Source organism: Saccopteryx leptura, chromosome 2, assembly GCF_036850995.1.
Source record: "Saccopteryx leptura isolate mSacLep1 chromosome 2, mSacLep1_pri_phased_curated, whole genome shotgun sequence".
In the NCBI taxonomy this organism is placed as follows: domain Eukaryota; kingdom Metazoa; phylum Chordata; class Mammalia; order Chiroptera; family Emballonuridae; genus Saccopteryx; species Saccopteryx leptura.
This window is the reverse complement of record NC_089504.1, coordinates 255,593,962-255,615,257: the sequence shown is the minus strand read 5'-3', so window position 1 is coordinate 255,615,257 and position 21,296 is coordinate 255,593,962. Positions and strand designations below refer to the sequence as shown.

At 47.0% G+C, this 21,296-nt stretch overlaps 1 protein-coding gene across 3 annotated transcripts in view; it reads right to left on the bottom strand.

Moving 5' to 3' along the window:
• Positions 1-21,296, bottom strand: part of NME7 (NME/NM23 family member 7) — a 139,060-nt gene that overhangs the window by 3,258 nt on the left and 114,506 nt on the right. For 2 of the 3 annotated variants that reach the window (XM_066371441.1, XM_066371439.1), the window contains exon 12: positions 6,659-6,869. The exons of the other annotated variant lie outside the window; for it this stretch is intronic. In XM_066371441.1, coding sequence (XP_066227538.1) covers positions 6,789-6,869 — 81 coding nt within the window. In that variant the 3' untranslated portion in view covers positions 6,659-6,788. Of the gene's footprint in view, positions 1-6,658; positions 6,870-21,296 lie in introns of those variants that run through there. 3 annotated transcript variants of the gene reach the window in all.

Below are 21,296 nucleotides of genomic sequence, written 5' to 3'. Positions count from 1 at the left end.
ACGAAGGAAGCCCTGCCTGCCGTTCACAACAGCAGGGACGGATCTGGAGGACACTGTGCCAAGTGAAGTAAGTCAGAGAGAGGCAAAGTACCATGGGGTCTCACTTCTGTGGAGTCTAAAAAAACAGAAACAGACCCAGAGAGGCAGCAAGCTGATGGCCGGCCAAAGGGGAGGGAGGTGGGCGGAGATGGGAATGAATAAACGGAGCTCCACCTCCTACCATCCGCCCTTATCAATTCTCTCTAGTTACTTTGTCCCCCAGTAGGTCACACGTTTTCCGGATGTACGGACAGTGTCACCTGCCTACTTAATGGTATTCTTAGCACATTGTAGAAAGGAGTTTTCACTCAAGTCCAGTCAATCAGATGCTTAACTCCAGACATAATATAAAGGGAGCAAGTTTTCCCAAGGCCATGGTTCTTGAAGGCGGGCTGGGTCCCTCTCGGAAACAAGCACTAGAAGGCTTACATTAGAATAAAGGGAGTCAGGCCCTCCGCTCAACACCTTTGGCAAGCAATATTATCCAGATAGAATTTAATAATATGTTTACATTGTATTTTTTGATTACCTCCAATTAAGGGCAAGTAATACTAATTTTCCATGTACGGCAGTAAAATAAAGTATAATGTACTTTATACAAAAACGGCAAATAGAGTTTCAGCTGGTACTGGGTAAAATCATGAAAGGATACATGGCTGACTAGAATTTTAGAAACTTTGCTCAAAATACAGCATTAAAAGAAGCCAAGGTGTTCAGTTCTGTATGTGTTTGGGCAAAAATCTAATCTGAACTTGGTTTTGGAACAATAGCTGCACTCATTACCAAAGGGAATGGCTCCAGGTCCAAATTAAAAGTGTTATCAGTGATCAGAGACAAAAGCGGGCTATCAGGAGCTTTCCGAGCCCAGACTGCTGGAACGCCCGCTGCGCAGAGGATTAGTAACGCTTCAGTGCCCATAGACCGGGCCATGGAGGACTGAGCGCGTCCTTGTGACAACCCAGGATTCGGGACCCGGGGACAGAGACGGAAGCTGTGCTGTGAGCAGTGGAGGACAGTTTTAATCGAGTAAATTGATCTGGGTATCAGATTCAAGAGAACACGCGACTCTCTCCTCTTCTCTAAGGGGTGCTGGCGTGAACCAGACACTGCACCTGCCGCCCTCGGGCTCAGCCCCAGGAGGGACCCAGACACACAGAGGCACAAGCTTGTGACTGGCCTGCACCCACCTCCTACCTACCATGAGACGGTGGCTGTGGCCACAGGAACCCCGCACCCTGAGGAAGGCCTGCACTGGAATAAAGCCGGGAGGCACTGCTCCCAGCTAGCTCCCCACCGAGCCTTAACATAACGGGGCTTCACTCAGGGCTCTGACAGGTGTCCCCAAGGCAGTGTGTCTTCCTCTGGGTGGCCCCACAGAAACCAGGTGGGGGCGGCCAGCATGAGCGGAAGGCCCCCCACCCAGCAGCCACAGCACCCGCTGCGGTCATCACTGCTCAGTCCCTGGTCAAGCTCCTGGGACTTCAGCTAACGGAAACCCAGGCCTCCCGATGCAGGGCTGGAGGGGACAGCTAGGCCTTGACAGGGAGAGGAATACCCCACCCTTGGCCACCGTAGCAGCTATGGAGCCCAGACATCCTTGGGCTCCTTGTGGCTGTCCCCTCAAATCTATGACAGGCTACAGAGAAGTTGAACTGAGTCGGAAGAGTAGCTCCTTCACACATGCCTGTCTCCCCATAGGCACAGGGGCGTATTGGAGGTGTCTGAAGACAAAACAAAACTTTCACATAAGGTGACTGCACCTGTCAGTAATCCTGTGAACCCCCATCTTCAGAGCTTTTAGGTACCTGATTCCTCCAGCGCCACTCACGGGTGAAAACAACCGTCTCCGACATGGGGAGGTAACTACCTCCATCCGGGACAGAGTGGGGCTGACCGTTCTCTGCATGGGACAGACACCTTCTGACAGAACCCGGGAGGCAGGAAGTCCTGGCGCTTCCTGACTCGCTGCTGGCCCCTGCCCTGGAGGTGCCCAGCCCCGCACACACCTACAAGCAGGGATGGGTGTCTGTTGCCTCTGTGCCCTCCCCCAGAGATGACGGCAGCCCTTCTGAGAGTTACCCTATCTCAGTTAGTCACACCAACTTTTCAACATTTACATTGTAAATTTCACTTACTTTTAACATATTAAGTGCTTTAACAGAGGACCATGTATAATCCTCAGGCATTTACAAAGTAGATACTATCAGTCCAGTCTGCAGTTGATGCGACAGGTTGACAGGTTTTTACTGCTACTGACATGTAGAGGGCCCCTCCTGTGAGTGCCTCGGGTTCTGCCTTTGCGGGCTAAGCGCTCCCAGGCCCCTGGGGCCTGGCCTCACCCTTCCCGGCTGCATGACCTTGAGCAGGTCATGCCTGTTGCTCAGGCTCCGTATCTAGAATGTAAGAATACCTATGCACAGGGTTGTTGTGGAGAAGAAATGAGTCAGGGTCTAGTTAGACTAGTGGTCGGCAAACTAATTAGTCAACAGAGCCAAATATCAACAGTACAATGATTGAAGTTTCTTTTGAGAGCCAAATTTTTTAAACTTAAACTGTATAGGTAAGTAGGTACATTCCTTGTCAAGGTAGTGCCCACACACATGGTATTTTGTGGAAGAGCCACACTCAAGGGGCCAAAGAGCCGCATGTGGCTCACAAGCCGCAGTTTGCCGACCACTGAGTTAGACCTTGAAAGCTTACAGTAAACACTATGGACGAAGCATCATTCTTGGCTCTCCGACATCCCCACACTGCCGCGGCCCATCCTGCTATGTCTAGGATGCCGTGGGTGTCTGAGCCATCCTGCCCCAGAGCCAAAACTGTGTAGGCACCTCCCGACCCTCCAAGGACAGCTACATAATTCAGTAGATCATGAATGACAAAGGCAGGCAAACAAAGACGGCAAAGAGATATGAGAACCGAAAGCAGCATGTGATCCTCGGATGGATCCTAGCCCAGAAACATTCTTTTTCTTTTGCTACAAAAGACATTTGTGGGGAAACTGGAAAGATGTGTATGTCTGTTCATAGATAGTGGGGCCATTTAGTTTCCTGGTTTCTAACCAATGTTCTGTGGTCACAGGAAAGACTGTGCTCAGGCAATATGCTCTGAATGGTACAGCAACATACAGATACAAGTAATTCCCTTTTCTCTCTCAGTACTTGAGATGTCCACCAGGGCTGCAAACTCCTGCCCCAGAGCATGGTTTCAGCCACCGGCCTGTGACTGGTGAGTTAACCACTCTGATAACCATGAAATTTCTGGCGGGCTGGCACCGGTCCACGGACTGCTGGTTGCCAACCACTGCCCTGAAGAATTCGTAAAGGTAAGTGCCCCAGAAACCAGGGCTGGACCATGCCCAGCTGACACAGTCGTCAGTGACCTGAAGGAGAGAATGAGACCCGGCAGCTGGCATGGCCTTTGCTGGTTTTCAGGGCACACGGATGCCCTGACACAAGCCGTGTGCCCGGGCCACGGGCAGGGCCTCACTGTGACATGGAAGGCGGGCAAAAAGGAGGCAGGGGACTGCCTGCACCAGGGACAGAGTGGGTATTCGCAGGAAGGGACCCGACACAGGCTCATGGAGCGAGCTCTAGAAACAGCAAACGATGACTGAGGAAGGCATCTTGGAGTGTGCCCTGTGTGTCCCCAAAGACATGGGCCTCAGAGGCAGCTGCAGAGGGGCGGCCGTCACTGCTGGCCGGCCTCACGGGGTGCTGGGAATGAAACCGCATGCGTGAGGTCCCCACAGGGGGCTGTTTCTGGGGAAATTCCTGCTGTTCCACTTCACACACACACCAGTTCAAAAGGTTCCAAGAGGAAAATACTTGAATTAGAAAATAACTAAAATGATTGAGAAGATAGGACGGCACTTTTACAAAGACATACAAGAAAAGTAAAGAGCTCTTAGATCAGATCAGATCAAAGATGACAGGATGCATAATCAGAATTTAATAGTTAATGAGGGGAACTGTTGGGATGAACTTTTTCACTTAAATCTGGAAAGAAATTGAGAGAGCAAGTGTTGACTTAAGATTTAAGAAAAAAATGACTTATATCCAAAGATATGAAGTCAAAAGGGTAAGAATCACATGGCAATAACACCTGTAGAAGGGCAAGATGGAGATGTTGAGGGGACAGCCGTAACCTCCGATGGCAATGATACAGAGGGCAGCGCCATGTTTCTCCATAAGCCACACCCCACCATTACCAGCATCAAGTTATCCTGCTAAATAGATCTGAGTGAAAGTCAAGCTTCTCAGGGGACGACGGCTGTGGGCCACGGTGCCCCGTGCTCCCGGGAGCCTGCCTCAGAAGGAAGGAGAGGAGTTGTCACCAGCGCTAACACTAGGAGGCTCCCATCTGCGCCCTGTGCCCCGTCTGCCACTGTCACCCTCAGAGCAGCCTGTGAGTGCATGCCGCTCCCGAAGAACCAACTGTTTAGTCAAACCTGGTGGCATGTCCCTCTGTGTCACCTCCAGCCTGCGTCGTGGCTCTCACAACGCACAACACGGCCGCGAGACCTGCTGCTGTTGGCTCCCATCACCCTTTCCTGACGCCCCAGAGCAGAGTAAGGATGTCGCCACTGGGAACGTCCTTTCTTTGGCACCTGTAGCCCCATCTGGACAAAAGGGGATCCCTCTCCCTTGCTCCTTCCTGCACTCCGAGTCCTGTACACACAGTGGATGGTGACTACCTAATGATGACTGTCATCGGTGCTCCCCAGGTGTCCTCTTCCCCATACCCTCAACTCCATACTTTCTCCAGCTTGCTCTAGACCAGGGGTCAGGAACCTATGGCTCGTGAGCCAGATGTGGCTCTTTTGATGGCTGCATCTGGCTTGCAGACAAATCTTTAATAAAAAAAAATATAACGTTAAAAATATAAAACATTCTCATGTATTACAATCCATTCATTTCCTACCACTCATGTTCATGATTGTGGGTGGCTGGAGCCAATCACAGCTGTCCTTCGGGACAACACCAAATTTTTATTGGATAATGCATAACGTACATGGGTTGTTGTATGGCTCTCACAGAATTACATTTTAAAATATGTGGCGTTCATGGCTCTCTCAGCCAAAAAGGTTCCTGACCCCTGTTCTAGATTAAAGGTTTCTCACACGATCTCCATCACCGCCTTCTGCCAAAAGCGCTGCTACAACACCGCACATGGACATCAGTGAGCGGGATGGAGAGGAGTCTGCCCACACCCAGGCAGCAGAGACCTGGCCGGTCTGCGGTGAGCAGCCCAGGGCAGCGGAGACCAAAGGAGGAGTCGGGAGCAGAAGAAAGGAGTGGCCCCTTCCCTATTTAAAAAGGAACATACGTAAATAGGGTTTGCAGAAAGAGACAAGTACAACAGAGACAGATACTTTTCCTATCATGCATTAATCTTAATTTATTTTCAAGCAAGAACATCGGTGGCCCATAAAGTTCCCAAAAGTTCTTCTAGTTTCTGTAACAGCAGAGAACAATGAATTATTTAAAACCTTATCAGATTTCTTTTGGAGCAGCTTGGCTCTTCGTCTCGAGTCTCATTTTGAATGGTATAATTCTGCCTTGGCCCCATCCAAAAAAACCCCAAATCTAAACTATTTTAATTAATGTTTCTTTTAAATTACTTAGAACAGTAATGTCAGAGGCTAAAACAGAACCCAACCCGCCTAATTAAAACATAGGCGACCCTACCACGGGCATGCTCCTCTGGTGTGGACAGATTCAGGCAGTATGTTAGAACAAGGAGAGCTGCTCTTTCTATGGAGTCCGTCCTGGGGACTTCACGGGAGAGGCGCTGTCTCAAGGTAATAGTGACGGCAGCAACGACCACACTGGGAACAGCGAGGCGGCACTCGCCAATGCCTGCCCAGTCCCCATTCTCCCCGTCTTCAGAACAAGAACTGCAATTCTGCTGGGGACGCAAAGAGCACAGCTGCCATTATGCGTGGGGAAGGGGAGGGCTGTTACTCATTTCTGACCAAGGTCACACAAGCAGAAGTTGCCAGGCAGGGCTTCAGGAAGGCTCCCGAAAGGCAGGCACACTCAGCTGGGAGCAGACCTTTGCCAGAGGCCCTTCGGTTCTTTCTGCCTGGGACGAGCACGTGATGCAGGAGACAGAGCAGCCACCTTGGAATTAAGAGGTAACATGGGGAAGGGCCAAGATCATCACAGAGAGCTCAGGCTGACTCCTGAGCTCGCAGCCAGAGCTTTTCCCAGTCTACCTCCTCGCTTCTTGTTTCACAGTAAAAAAGCTCTGATCTTTTTCTATTTTTGGCATTTCTATTCTTAGCTATCCAACTCTGAAAGGATATAAAGAAGCATCATAAGTCTGACAGAGGTGGGGACAACAGCACTGCTCTAAACTCATCATCTCATTAACGCTCAGCACTCACTGACCTATGAGGTGTCTGCATGCCGATGGAGGAAACAGAGGTTTCAATCCCACACTCAGCTAAGAAGTGATCTAACTTTAACTGTGTGTCTGCGGCCTACCACCCACTAAGTGAGCCAAGCCCACCAGCGGCTCAGCGGAGGTTGCGGGGCCCCATGTACCTCCATCACTCTTCCCCTTTATGCCCAACACACGCCCCCAATTCTGGCAGCTCCAATACAGATTCCTAAAACGTCTTCTTGTCTAATCATCCACTATAAGGCGCTGGCTTCTCTCCAGGTCTTGGCTATTGTGACTAATGCTACCGTGAACCCAGGGGTGCATCTATTGGTACGATGCCCAGGAGAGGGACCGCTGGGTCATATGGTAGCACTCTTCTTAATATTTTGAGGAACCTCCACACTGTTTTCCATAGTGGCTGTACTGGCTGACATTCCCACCTGCAGTGCGCGAGGATAAAGAAGATGTGGTATACATGTATACAATGGAACGCTGCTCCGTCATGAGAAAGATCAGACATTGCTGTTTGCAGCAACACAGATGGATCTTGGGAATATCGTGATAAGTGAAGTGAAATAAGTCAGAGGAAAAAAGACAAGAACCTCTGCTCTAAGCCTCCAACCAGCCGACCGACAAAACACAAAGGAAAATTCTTGTGAAACTTAGAAAACTAATAAATGACCAGACTAATCATGTCAATCAGGAGTCACCAAACCAACAGAGTAGTAAATATTTTGGGCATTGTGGGCTATATATCTCTGTCACAACTTCTCAATTCTGCTGACGTAGCTAGAGAGCAGCCGTGGACATCATGTAGGTGTGCCTGTGTTCTAATAAAGCTTTATTTACAAAACCAGGCAGTGGGCTACATGTGGCTAGTGGGCTGTGGTTTGACGACCCCTCATCTAAATCACGTCAGTGGTCAGCAAACCGCAGCTCACAAGCCACATGTGGCTCTTTGGCCCCTTGAGTGTGGCTCTTCCACAAAATACCACGTGCGGGCGCTACCTCGATAAGGAATGTACCTACCTATATAGCTTAAAAAATTTGGCTCTCAAAAGAAATTTCAATCGTTGTACTGTTGATATTTGGCTCTGTTGACCAATGAGTTTGCCGACCACTGCTAGGTCTAAACAGCACACATCTCTCTAGCAGGCAACATACATTTTCTGTCTATTAATAAGAAGGAAACTCACACTGATCGCCCACAAGGGAAGACATTTTGTCAGAAGCTGTATCTGCCATGTGAGATCTCTGCATACATCTTACCAAAACATCTAATTAAAAATAATTTAAGAACTCATGAAAGGTAATTTTTTAGGGTAAGGACTATTGATCATCCTTGAGTAAATGATAGAATGTACATTCATCTCATTTAACAGGTCTTAGCACTTCATAAATGCTAAAGATTATACCAATTGAACCTAAAGGGAATGCAAGTGCACCTTACTATTGGTGAACAGGGCAAGGATTTTCATTTTGTTTTTATGTAGCTTCCTTCCTTCCTCTCTCCCTCCTTCCCTTTTTTCTTTTCTTCCCTCCTTCCTTCTTTCAAGAGAATTATCTGATTCAGAGAAGGAGCCAAAAACCCATGTACACAAAACCATGTCAATTGTAGCTTAGAGACAGTAATGACAGAGTCTGGTACCAGTAAAACTGATGCCTTATTCTGTTTCTTAATCCACACTTAAAGCTTTGTAGGCTCTGTCTCCAAGGGGCCTTGTTTCCTATTAAGATTAAACATGCAACATTTGCATAAGTTCTTTTTGCTGCTATTACTTAAATATTACTTTCTGAAAAATACCCTTTTTCTAATTTTTTTTTTAAGTGAGAGGAGGGGAAGCAGAGAGACAGACTCCTACATGCACTCCAACCAGGATCCACCTGGCTAACCCACTAGGGGGCAATGCTCTGGCCATCTGGAGCCCTTGCTCCGTTGCTCAGCAATGGAGCCATTTTTTAGTGCCTGAGGCAGAGGCCACAGAGCCATCCTTAGTGCCTGAGGCCAATTCACTCAAACCAATTGAGCCATGGCTGAAGGAGGGAAAGAGAGAGAGAAGGGGGAGGGGTGGAAAAGCAGATGGGCGCTTCTCCTGTGTGCCCTGACCAGGAATCAAACCCAGGACATCCACATGCCAGGCCAACACTCTACCACAGAGCCAACTGGCGAAGGCCACTCCTTTTTTCTTTTTTTTTTAAAGCATCAAAGTGCTGCACAGCTATTTCTCTAATTATCTTTTGAGAAATCACTCAATAATGCCCTTTCCCCCCCACTTCTCTTCTTTGGCAAATGTGTGGCAACCAGTCTCTCTAGATGGCCTTTATGAGTCAAGTCATTTAGTATTTATGGCCCTGGGCCTTCCTTTCTACAAGGAATGTGGGCTGGCCTGGAACTCATTTTAGCCAAGAGATGTGGCAGGCGGGCCATGGTGCCAGCTCCCAACTAAGCCTCACGGGGCTGCCTCTGCACTGCTGGGGATGGAGCGGCCTCGAGCGACTGGGGAAGGCTCAGGAGCCCAGTGGACCCCATGAGCCAGAGCTGTGAGGGAGTAACATGATTATTTTTTATGCCATTACATTTTGGGGTTGTTTACTATGCAGCAATAGGTGATCAAAACACTTTTAAATGATTAAAAAGAACAGACATGATTTCTTTTCTGGGAATCAATGCAATGACTATTTGAACTATATACAGAGGACCACCTAGAGTCAGTAAAAGAAGAAAATATTTTTCTGGCCAAGTCTTGACCTGGCCAAGAAGAACACACAGTAAAAAAACTAGGTCTACAGAATAGGGTCATGCAGGGCTTACCTATAACAAGTGACCAATCACCGCTGGTGTGTTCGGCAGAGAGAAGCAAATGGGCCATGGAAAAGCCACCAGTGTTGGAGTCAGATGTAGGCCTGGGTTTGAATCCTAGCATTTTTACTGACTTCGTACGGGAGGCCTTGGGCCAATTATTTACTATCTCCAAACCTGTTTCCTCCACTCCCAAATGACAATACTAGCGGTTCTTACCTTTTGCGAGCGCTCTGAGCTTCAGTTGGGTGGATGTGTGTAAAGTGCCTCGCACCTTGTTTGGTGTGTACTAGGTACTCAACAACTCCTCCTTTGCTGCCCTTGAGAGCTTTCATGGCAAGAATTTGGCTGAGTTGCAGGCATTACCCTGGGCTATGTCTCTGATCCTGGACTGTCTTCCTCCCACCGCAGCTCCTCAGGTCACCACGAGATAACGAGCAGTTAGTTCCCCAGCAACTTTCAAGGTCAACAAACATGAAGAGCTGAATCCTGCCGCTGACCAACAAGTATTATGATGTCCATCTTGGGCTACTGTTATGGGCTGAACTGTGTCCCTTCCAAATTCATCTGTATCCTAACTACCTCAGAATGTGACTGTAGTTGGAGAAAGATCTTTAAATGGGTGATTACATTAAAAATGGGATTTTAGGGTAGATCCTAATCCATGAGGTGGGTCCTTCTAAGAAGAGATAAGGACACAGACACTCACAGAGGGAGAGTTGGGGCAAACAGGGAGAAGACAGCCATCTACCAGCCTACGGGAGAGGCCTCAGAATAAACCAACCCTGTCGACACATTGACCTTGGACTTCCAGCCTCCAGAGTTCTGAGGAAATTATGACAGCCCTAGCAAGCTAATAGAGATACTGTAAAAAAAAAAAAGATGATAAATGAGACAAGCTAATAAATGGCAGGTTGTGAAGAGATTGGGAGAGATATACGGTACTGATCACGTGGTAAAAGGACAGAGGAAGAGGAAGAGAAAGAGAAAGAGGCCTCAGCACTTGGGGAGCTCGAGTCGTGGTGGCCATTTGGGATCTGCCTACGTCCGAGTCTGAGCTTGGTAGGTAAACAGCAACACCTAAGAACATTTAACATCAAAGGAATATATCACTGCTATATACACCAAATGCAGGAAGAGCTAAAATCCTGTCACCGGGGACCCTCTTTTTTTTGAAAGGTTTTAAAACATCTCACAGCACAAGTCAGAAGGGAAAATGCTTTGCTATTTTGAGCCTCTTCTTCCGCTCCTGTAAATGACATCTGTAATGTCAACATTCGCCCAGAACCACTCAGAATTCGGCACTTCCAGTTCCTGTGAGAATGCCAGTCCCCCTGAGTCAAGGGGGTATTAGAGCTACATTTACCATAGAGCACAGATACTGCAGCGGGTGGGTAGGGATAAAAATGTCAACTGTATGTAAAATAAAACAGCACCATCTCGAATCATGGAAAATTTTCCAGCCTTCTCCAACAAGGGTGTCAGGTTGCAGTAACAGTAATTCATAAATGGCCCGATTCCACAGTGACTCAGAGGGACTAAAATACTCTGGATACATGCTTCACTTATTTATATTGTTGGGTCAGAACCACAATATGTTTGATGATCTACATGGGTAACATTTTCATAGAGCTACATTAACCACATTAAGCACTCTGCATCATCCCGGTGTGCTGACACACCCAAGAAACAGAGTTGGATCAGTGAGATACTGAGTGGGGACCTTCAGTCTTAAAGGTCAACAAAATGAGAATCAATTCAATAGGTAACCACAGTGATTCTATTTAAAAAAAAAAATACAGCTTATTCTATGAACACACGATCTGGGGTCCAGGCAAGACCTTAGTGAGTCTCTGACCCTGGAAATTCTAAAATAACCTTTTAGTGAAAAGGGGACATTATATGGAAACTTTAAGTTATGGAGATTATAAATATGGAACTTATTTATTTATTATTATTTTTTAATATGGAGCTTTTTAATGAACAAAGCCAAGCCACAGGTCAGACAATTTTAACGTAACTTTTTTTTTTTAACTTTCTTTTAAAATTGAAGTCCTTCAGATCATACAGAAACTTAACCTCTGGTTTAAAATTTAGTGCTAAATATGAACCAAGAGTTCAAGGACTCTGAAGCTGAGATTAAATAAGTATTCTTTCAAATTAGCCCTAATGGCTGCTACGTCCATAAAATTTTGGGAGAACTACTAACCCATGTTGTCTTATGATTTTAACTAATCTACTGTTTCTCCATTTGTTGGTTTGGTTGGTAGTGGACAGAAATTGTGTGAGCCCTTCAGTGACCCCGTAAAACCTGACCATGCTTCCAATTTGGAAGTGAATACTCAATAAGTCAAAAATATCCATTTTTACTAGCACACATTATTCCCTATTGGTTTTGTCTAGAGTTACTGACTCAAATGTGAAGCATCCTTTTTGGGTGGCAGCAACCTGACTCTAACCTTTAACTATATTAGAAAAAAAATGCTCCGAGGCCAATATGACAGTTACCGAATGACTAAAATAGCCTGTACTGGGAGGAAGAAAAAGAGTATGTACTCAGTGCAGTGGAATGGCAATCAGTCATAAAACCTCTGGCTGTATAATGCTCATCATCTGGTTTGCTATCACTCCCAAAGAACCGGTGAAAACCCCTGCGTGTCACTTTGAATAGAAAAAATACTCTTTACTTCATTTCCTTTAGATTATAAATATATTACTTATATCCCCTTTTTTTAAATTGTATCTTTTGGCCCTGGCCGGTTGGCTCAGTGGTAGAGCGTCGGCCTGGCGCGCGGGGGACCCGGGTTTGATTCCCGGACAGGGCACATAGGAGAAGCACCCATTTGCTTCTCCACCCCCCTCCTTCCTCTCTGTCTCTCTCTTCCCCTTCCACAGCCAAGGCTCCATTGGAGCAAAGATGGCCCGGGCGCTGGGGATGGCTCCTTGGCCTCTGCCCCAGGCGCTAGAGTGGCTCTGGTCGCGGCACAGTGACGCCCCGGAGGGGCAGAGCATCGCCCCCTGGTGGGCAGAGCATTGCCCCTGGTGGGCGTGCCGGGTGGATCCTGGTCAGGCGCATGCGGGAGTCTGTCTGACTGTCTCTCCCCGTTTCCAGCTTCAGAAAAATACTAAATAAATAAATAAATAAATAAATTGTATCTTTTTTGGGGGGTGACACTAGAAAGGCATGGGCTAAAAAATGAACGTTTCTTAACCTCAGGTTTAATTTAAAATACTGTACTGTTGACCAGAAATGACAATGCTGGAGTGATGCCCAGTGAGGTTCTGTGGTACAGCCTCTACATGATGAAACTCACCTCTATAATCTGTCCCCTGGTCCCCATCCCCGCGCCATTAAATATCACGGGGGCTTTAGCGTTGAGACAGTCCTGGAACTTAGCACACAGATGTGGGACACAGGATGACTTCTAATGAACATCTTTGCTTTCGTTTAATTCCTAATCAGTAGCTAACACTCCATTAGCCCAGCAGTCGACTTAGAATTCTTGGTGGTGCCACTAAGATGAAACAACAGCAAAGATAAAGTGACTGGCCTGGGGGGAGGGGCGCTGAAAGTGGGAGGTCCCAGAGGCTTGGCTTTCTTGGGGAAGAGGCCATACAGATCCACTGTGTGAAAACTTCCACCCTTCCTGTTGAAATTAGTTTCAAGCAACCAGATAACACTTTTTTGGGGAGTAGGGGGGATAAAGGAGACACTGGATGAGAAATGTTCCTTCCACCAAGGTTCCACATTTTTCACAACCCTGGCTGTCTAGAGGGGTCAGCTCTGAGCTTGCCATGCCACTGCCCGCTGGATACTGCCCACCCGCAAGGCTCTGAGGCGGACTTCACATGCCTTCCCTGAGGTATTCTGTATGGAATTCTAAAGTCCATGAAATTCTGTTCTTAAACTTCTAAACTCCAACCCCAAATGACAGACTCTCTGCCTCTGGCCCCCACCTGGTCACACAGGCTCAGCCACCACCTGGGTTCCCCATCACGCAGCCCTTTTCACTCCCGCTGACACGTGGGCTCCTGCGCTTTGACGTGGGCACTCCTCTCCGGTGTTTTCATTCAGAATACTCCCTCTCTGCAGATTTCTCATCTTCCCTTACCTTCTTTTAATGTCTAGTGAAGTCTCACCTCGAAGTAAGACTTTTCCTAAATGTCACGGCCTCTGACTTCTGTCCTGATCAGTATGTGTTTTTATGTGGGAATATATATTACGGGAATATATTGTAAGAATTAAGAACATGCTCTAACTAGCATCATAAAATATTTCTTCCTATCTATGCCCTTGTCTCTCAGAGCTTCAGCTCCCTAGGAAATTGAAGGAGTGCCTGTGAGCTGGTTGTGAACAACAAGGAATTTCAAAATGAGAACTCTGGGCCTTGACTTTGTCAGGAATCTCATACAGCAAAATGCTAATCTAAGCATCTACCTTAAAAAACTAGAAAAGGATGAGTGAGTTAAATCCCAATTAAACAGAAGGAAGGAAATAATTAATGATAATAAACTAAAGCAGAAATCAATAAAATTTAAAACAGCAAAATTAATAAGAGCAAATCAATTAAACTAAAAGCTGGTTCTTGTAAAAGATCAATAAAACCGATAAGCCTTTAGGCCAGGCAAACTAAGAATAAAAGAGAACAAAAATTACTAATATCAGAAATGAAAGAGGGGACATCATTACAGAGCCCAAGCAAATGAAAAGGATAATAAAAGAATATTATGAGAAAAACTCTATGCCTACAAAGCTGATAACCTAGATGAAATGGATGAATTCCTTTAAAGACAAAACAATCTGTGAAAGAAGAGAGAGAGACAATCTGAGCAGGTCGATATCTTTTAACAAAATTGAATCAATAATAATGACCTTCCAAAACAGAAAGCACTAGGCTCAGACGAGTGAATTCTGTGAGAACTGGTGAACTCCACCAAACATTTAAGAAATTATACCAATTCCCTACAGTGTTTTTCAGAAGAGAGAAGCCTCTTCCTATGAGGCCAGCATTTTCCCAGTACTGAAACCAGACGGACATGACAAGAAAACTTGACAGCACTGGCTCTCAGGAAAACAGATGCAAGCATTCCAACAAAATATTAGCAAACAAAACCCACTGGCCGTTCACACTTGAACCCTGCCAAAGCACATCCCGTCACTAAACAGTGAACTCGGTTCTATTATTTTAATTCAGGTATAATGTTAATGGAACCAGACAATACCTGAAACTCTGCTTCATTATTTACTAATATCTCAGTGGGTAGAAGATGGATCTTATAAATAATGGATTCACATAAAAATTTCTATTTAATTGCACCCTTAGTGCAGTCTCTAAGAATAGAAGTGAATCAACCTCTTAGGGTTAATAAGAATTTACATAGTCAACTATGTGTTGACATTAAGTGACCTGTACTCCTACTACCTATTACTAATACACCACGGGCAGCGACACCAACAATAACAATCATTTATCCGGTATCTGTAGCATGCTGCCCCGAGCTGCATCCTGGCGTCAGGTACTTGAACTGGGCATCTCAGGCTCCATTCCATCCTCCTCCTGTTTGCTAGCTGGAAAGCTACAAACGACATCTCCCAAACTCCCTGGCAGCCAAGGCTCTAGTTACAAACAAGGCTCCACCAATCAGATGCCTTCATGTGAAATGTGGAAGAGAGAGGCAAGACAACCGCCATTTTCTTACAGCTGTGACTGCTGGCAAGCAAGTCAGGTGGAAGTAAGTGTTTGCAGTGGCTGGACTCAGCCTTCCAGGGCCTTGTCATCAGGTGCATGGCTGTGAGAGGCAGGGGTGTCAGCACATGTGGCCGAGGTAGCACCCAGAGCAGCTGCCTTGACCCCTGGGTCACAATTACAGCAATGTGGGTGAAGTCAGTGTCCTGGCAGCCTCGCCCTTCTCTGATGTCACCTGTAGTAAAGCCCTTTTTCTTACTGAAACACCTAGAGGGGTTTCTGTTTTCATTACTGAACTCTGCTGACTTGGTCCTTTATACAGACTGTCTTCATTTAACGCTGAGTGTGAAAAGGTGTTACTTCTATTTTGCAAATAGGGAAGTGATGTCTGAGAACGGCTCTGCTTCCACGGTCACCAAGGTGGCAACCTGAACTCAGACCTGACCCCGGGCCTGCGCTCAGGGGCCCACATGGCTGGGCTACGGGTTTCAGTGAAGGCTCAGGGGAGCCCAGGTGGCACAAGGTGGTGCAAATTCTACTTTAAATTTCTGACTTACCTTTGAACTCCAGTTCAAATCAAGTGCGCGTTCTACGCAGCTCAGCGGCCCTCCCCTCCCACTCACCACCTCTGTGAGCGTGCCGACTTTGGACTGACTCGGGAGTAGAATGCTGGACTTGCAGGATTTCCAGCTTAGTCAGAATCAAACAAGAAGCCTGCTTCCCCAGGAAGCCACTTCTCAGAAGTTTCTTTCAAGCATTAGGTTTTAGGAAAAAGATGTTTGATGATTTTTGAGCAATACCTTTTGGCCAGCCACAAAAAAGAATAAACTGCACGTCTGTTCACAACTAAAGAGAGAAAAGGAAGTACCTGCAACCCTGACAACTGTAACAACAACCAGTCACCTGACTGCCCAGGATCTAAAGACAGAGAGGACATAGGAACACCCCGCTCTGATGGTTAGGAGGCTCATGGTCCACACAGCCTCACAATCGCGGGCCAGTGCTCCCCTTTGGGAAAACAAGGGGGTTAAATATGGGGCTGAGTCTCTTAAAACCTCGAGTCCTGTAATGCTAGAACAGAAAACAGAAATTAAGCAGGACTGCTCAGTCCCTGCTGCCGCACGCACACAGAAACCGCTGGCTCTCACGTGGCTCATGGAAGGCAGAAGAAAAGCCGTGTGGGCTGAAGGGACGGCCCCGGGTCTCAGCGCAGCCACTTCTTAGCTCGTCTGCGGGAGGCCTGTGCTTGTAATTCCCAAGTGGGGAAACTACAGTAGGTCTATGACAATGCACACACTGAAATGATGTGTGGGCGCCCCCCAATGTGTTTTCAGTTGCTACGCTCACACAGGATGTGATACCTCCTTCTCAACCCGTCCCCTTCAGTCTATCTTCTACCCACAGCTGGAGCTCTCTCAGAAAACACAGACCCAGCGCGTCAGCGCCGCAGGGTCAGAGCCATGTTTGTTAGCAGGTGAAAACAAACAGGGCCCGGTAGGCCCTGTACCCTCACCTCTGCCTCCCCAGGTCGCTCACTGGACTTTATGGCCCCTCTCCTCCTAAGCCCACCAGGTCCTTCCTGTGGCCAGGCTTTAGCATCTGAGGTCCCTTATTTCCTGCCCCAGCTGACGCTTGACCAGCTCTTCAGGTCTGCGTTCAGATGCCATTTCCTCCAAACACCTGCGCTAAGCCCCTCTAGGTCAGGCCCCCTACCACCTCTCCTCTTATCACACCACACAGCATGGCGACGGGTGGAACTCGGTCGTTTGGTGATTATCTGAGGGATGCCTGCTTTCCTCATTCAACATTAAGCTCCGAACAGAGACATTGTCTCTCTTGGTCACTGCTGTCTCCTCAGTGCCTACCGCAGTGTCACAGACCATTTATGAATAACCGCTACAGAGATGTGACACTCTGGGGGGGAAGATCTGGACCTTTCCCATGGTGCCAGGACAAATGCTTCAAGAAGACTATTCAAGTAATATTTGTTCAGTGAACATATTAATGTTTTGTTTTGTCTACACTGTAAAACCCCATTTAATAGTCTCAACAGGTTCTGCAACTTGGAGCAAAATGAAATTAATTTTGCTACAGGCTAATTGATATAAACGCGAGTTAAGGTCCATGGCATGTCATAAACATTATAACTGAAACACTGCATGAAACTACATTACTTGAAGACCTGCTGCATAGAGGAATTTTCCTGGCAACTTTAGTCTTTGGTCTGACGTAGCTCTGTACACCAAATTCCTTCTGATGTGAAATGCGGGCATGGTAACACTTCACTTCATTCTAATTAATAAACAATAAGGTTGTCCACTTCAAACCTTCCATCGTAAATATTATGAGCAATTGTTAGATCACGGAACACTCGGAGTTCTAATAAAAGCCTGGGATGCTTCTTCTAAGAAAACGAATATATTCACAACACTGCAAACAATCTCCAGCAGTTATTAGTCCATGGCCCAACCCTATGGATACAATTTCAAGCTCCTAAACATGGTGTAAAACAATTATTTCCCTTGATACTCAGCTGCCTCTCCAAGCTCAGCCTCTATGCTCCGACATTATTTTAAACTCTAACATAACAAATTCTGCATCATTTCCCAGCATACACACCATATCCTCCCTCTGGAATGTCATTCCCGCCATTTTTCTTTTTTAACATATCCTCCAATACTTAGAGCAGAACTCAGACCTGCCAGGAGCCTCCCTCAACTGTGCTGGGAAGTAGGGACCCACTAGGGGCTCCCATGACACTAGCGACAATCAGCCTCCTAGCATTGACTCTCTGATGACAAAATTATCTATTTAGATTACCCTCTTTCCTAGAGAACACGAAATCCTTTGAGTTCTTCCCAACGTCTGGAACAGTGACTGGCACAAATAGGCCTTCAGCAACACAGAGTAACCCAAACTGTTGAGGGACCAAAATGACCAGTGGTAGGAGAGAATCCACAGACAATAGCCCTCACATGAGAAGACAGGCTGGACTAGCAGTAAATAAATGGAATATCTACAGTGGATAATTCTCAGCAAAGGCCACTAACACAGAGACACAAAGTTATTTTACCCTAAAAAACACAATCTAGCCTTAAGATATCAATGTCGGTATGGGTGTCTACTACAGAAAACCATCATGCACCCAATGGAACAATGGATTCTTTGTTCAGGGAGTTGGAAGGCAATGCTCAGAAAATGTAGCATTACGTGTGCCAGTGGAAAGGCTGGGTGCCATGCAGAGTACCCTGCTGTACAATGTCTGACAAAGCTCAGGGCCCTCTGAAGAGTTCAGCAGATCTGAGCTCAGGTGGTGATTGCACAGTAAAAGTTAATGTGTAACAAGCAAAGAGAACTTTGCACAGAAAGTTATGTGCACTGATATTCCAAGCAAAGGTGTTACTTTGGCCATTTTAAACCTGCAGTGGTTACTCAATGACCGAGCAGATTAAGCTGTTTGTGATTCTACAGCTGGTGCCAGAGGGGTCCAGGAGTTACCACAGAAAGGCTCACTGTTCATTACACAACAGACTATGAGCATAATGCATATGGACTCTTCCATTGAATTTATGGGGATAACGTTAATAAAATCATATAGGTTTCAGGTGTACAATTCTATAATACATCATCTGCATATGGTGTGGTGTGTTCAGCCCATGCCAAGTCTCCCTCCATCACCATTTATCCCTTTACCCTCTCCTACCCCCCCACCCCTTCCCTCTGATGATCCCATGCTGTTGTCTGTGTTCATGAGTTTTCTCTTTGCTTGATCCCTTCGCCTTTTTCACCAGCCCCTGCCTTCTTTGCCTCTGACAGCTGTCAGTCTGTGCTCCATATCTATGAGTCTGTTTCTATTCTTCTGTTCATTAGATTCCACACAGGAGGGAGATCATATGATACTTGTCTTTCTCTGCCTGGCGTATCTCATTCAGCGTAATGCCCTCCGGGTCCATCCGTGTCACCGCAGAGGGGAAGATTTCCTCCTTTTTTACGGCTGCACGGTGTCCCGTTGTGTAAATGCACCACCTGGGCCACTGCCAAATCTCAGCCATTGTAAATGATGCTGCAGTGAACCTAGGGTGCAGGTACTCTTTCCAATTACGCATATGGACTTTTAATATGGGACTGGGAGAATCCAGTGAGGTGGCCAAGACGTGCATTTCTGTCTTACTGACACTAGGACTTTCTGTGCAGAGTGCTGTCCTCGGGTCAGTTAATAGCCACACAGTGGGGTGCGGGGGGGGGCAGAGCATCAACAGAAACTTCTGTGGAAGAAGAGGGTATGCCCCCCGCCTCACTGAGAGCTGACGTGCTGATTTCCACGCCAGCCTCAGCCCGGCCCCAGCCCCAGCCCCATGCCTACTGCTGTGGGAACGCGAGGCAGCAGGGACGGCGCAGACGGCACCAAATGACGGGCGGTGAAAAAGACTGACAGCTGCCAAATGAGGCGGTGCTCATGACAAAGATGAAAGCCGTGAATGGATGCACGTCGCTCTGAATTGAATAACAACAAAACCTTTACAGAGATGGTATCCGGCATAGCTGTGGGCACACAGGACGTAAGAGAAGTGACATAAGCTACACAGCGGTGACCCGTAGGAGAGCGGTTGGGACGGGGAGCACAGGGACGGAGGTCGTGTGGACACACAGCACTTAACAGCACCAGGAGAGGAGACCTAACGCTGCCTCTCTGTCTCAGATCATGCACGAATCCCTGTCTTTTCAGAGAACAAGCCATAATCCTCCCAGGTGGGCTTCCTAGCCTACAGCTACATTATGAGATGGAAATCTGAACACGGCATTGCTTTGGGGCATTCTGCGTGAAGTCCATAGAGAAGCGCATGCTTAGCCAGCAACCACATATGAACTGACCTGGAGCGGGGCCACAGCCCTGCGGACCATGTAGGAAGGAGCCTGCAAAGGGAGGGGTTTCTGAGGAATAAATGATTTTATACTTTTCATCTAAGACTGAGGGGACAGGTTCATGATTAAAAATAGGAGTTAGGCCCTGGCCGGTTGGCTCAGTGGTAGAGTGTCGGCCTGGCGTGCTGAAGTCCTGGTTTCGATTCCCGGCCAGGGCACACAGGAGAAGCGCCCATCTGCTTCTCCACCCCTCCCCCTCTCCTTCCTCTCTCTCTCTTCCCCTCCCACAGCCGAGGCTCCATTGGAGCAAGGATGGCCCGGGCGCTGGGGATGGCTCCTTGGCCTCTGCCCCAGGTGCTAGAGTGGCTCTGGTTGCAACAGAGCGACGCCCCGGAGGGGCAGAGCATCGCCCCCTGGTGGGCAGAGCTTCGCCCCTGGTGGGTGTGCCGGGTGGATCCCGGTCGGGTGCATGCGGGAGTCTGTCTGACTGTCTCTCCCTGTTTCCAGCTTCAGAAAAATACCAAAAAAAAAAATAAATAGGAGTTAATAGGATACAATATAAGCAGATATCCAATCATCCTAATTATTTCTGAGGGGGACCAAATATTCTGGCTCAATATTCTGTCATCTCTGCCCCAAGCTTGCTCTTCCTGTTCTGTCCCCCACCCCAGCGTCCATGAACTCTGGAGGGGTGACATTTGCTCTCTGTCAGGGCATCATATAAAGAAGGCAAGGTTAGAAAGCCTGCATTCTGGGCTGGCTCCACCCCCCCATTCTGCTATGTTCTGGCTGTAGGGTTTGGAGAAACTGGCCCAACCCTTAAGTGCTTCAGTCACTCGTTTGTAAGCAGAGTAAGGATATTCACTTCACTGAGAGTCACATATGTTCATGCATATAACACACTTAGAACAATGTCTGGCACATAGTAAGTACCCCCTAATGCTAGTCAATATTGCTCCCCTACACATAAACATACAAAATTAATATACGCAGACGACAGGAAGGAATCAATGCAAATCAATTTCATAGCATAGCTATCTTTTCAACTTAGCCACAAATATAACTGTATCAAGTTCCTAACTATATAAAGTAAACATTTGTCCAAGATTTAAAAATCGCACCTATGGTACTTTGGGTTTCATTTATACTTGTATCAAGAAAGGAATGTGTGGGTTTTGCTGTGGATACCATACTTACAAGATGTGGTCTAGTTGCTACCTTTACGGCTAAAGGTATGTTCAGGTTAAAGAGGAATAGAAAAGAGCTACTAGTATTACAATTATCTCACAGAAAATTGTTTACAGAAAATTATATGGTAGTAGAGGTATGGTATTTGACATTGAGGACTAAATTCAAGTTTCTTTAAAAGCTTGACCTCACTTGCAAAACCTCAGTATCTTTCTGCTGAAAACACTGGGCCTAGAATTTTCCTTCTGTTAAGACTGTTCCTCTGTGTCCTCTCTTGTTAAGACAGAAACGTCCATATAACCATCCGATGGGCAGAGAAGAGTAGTGAG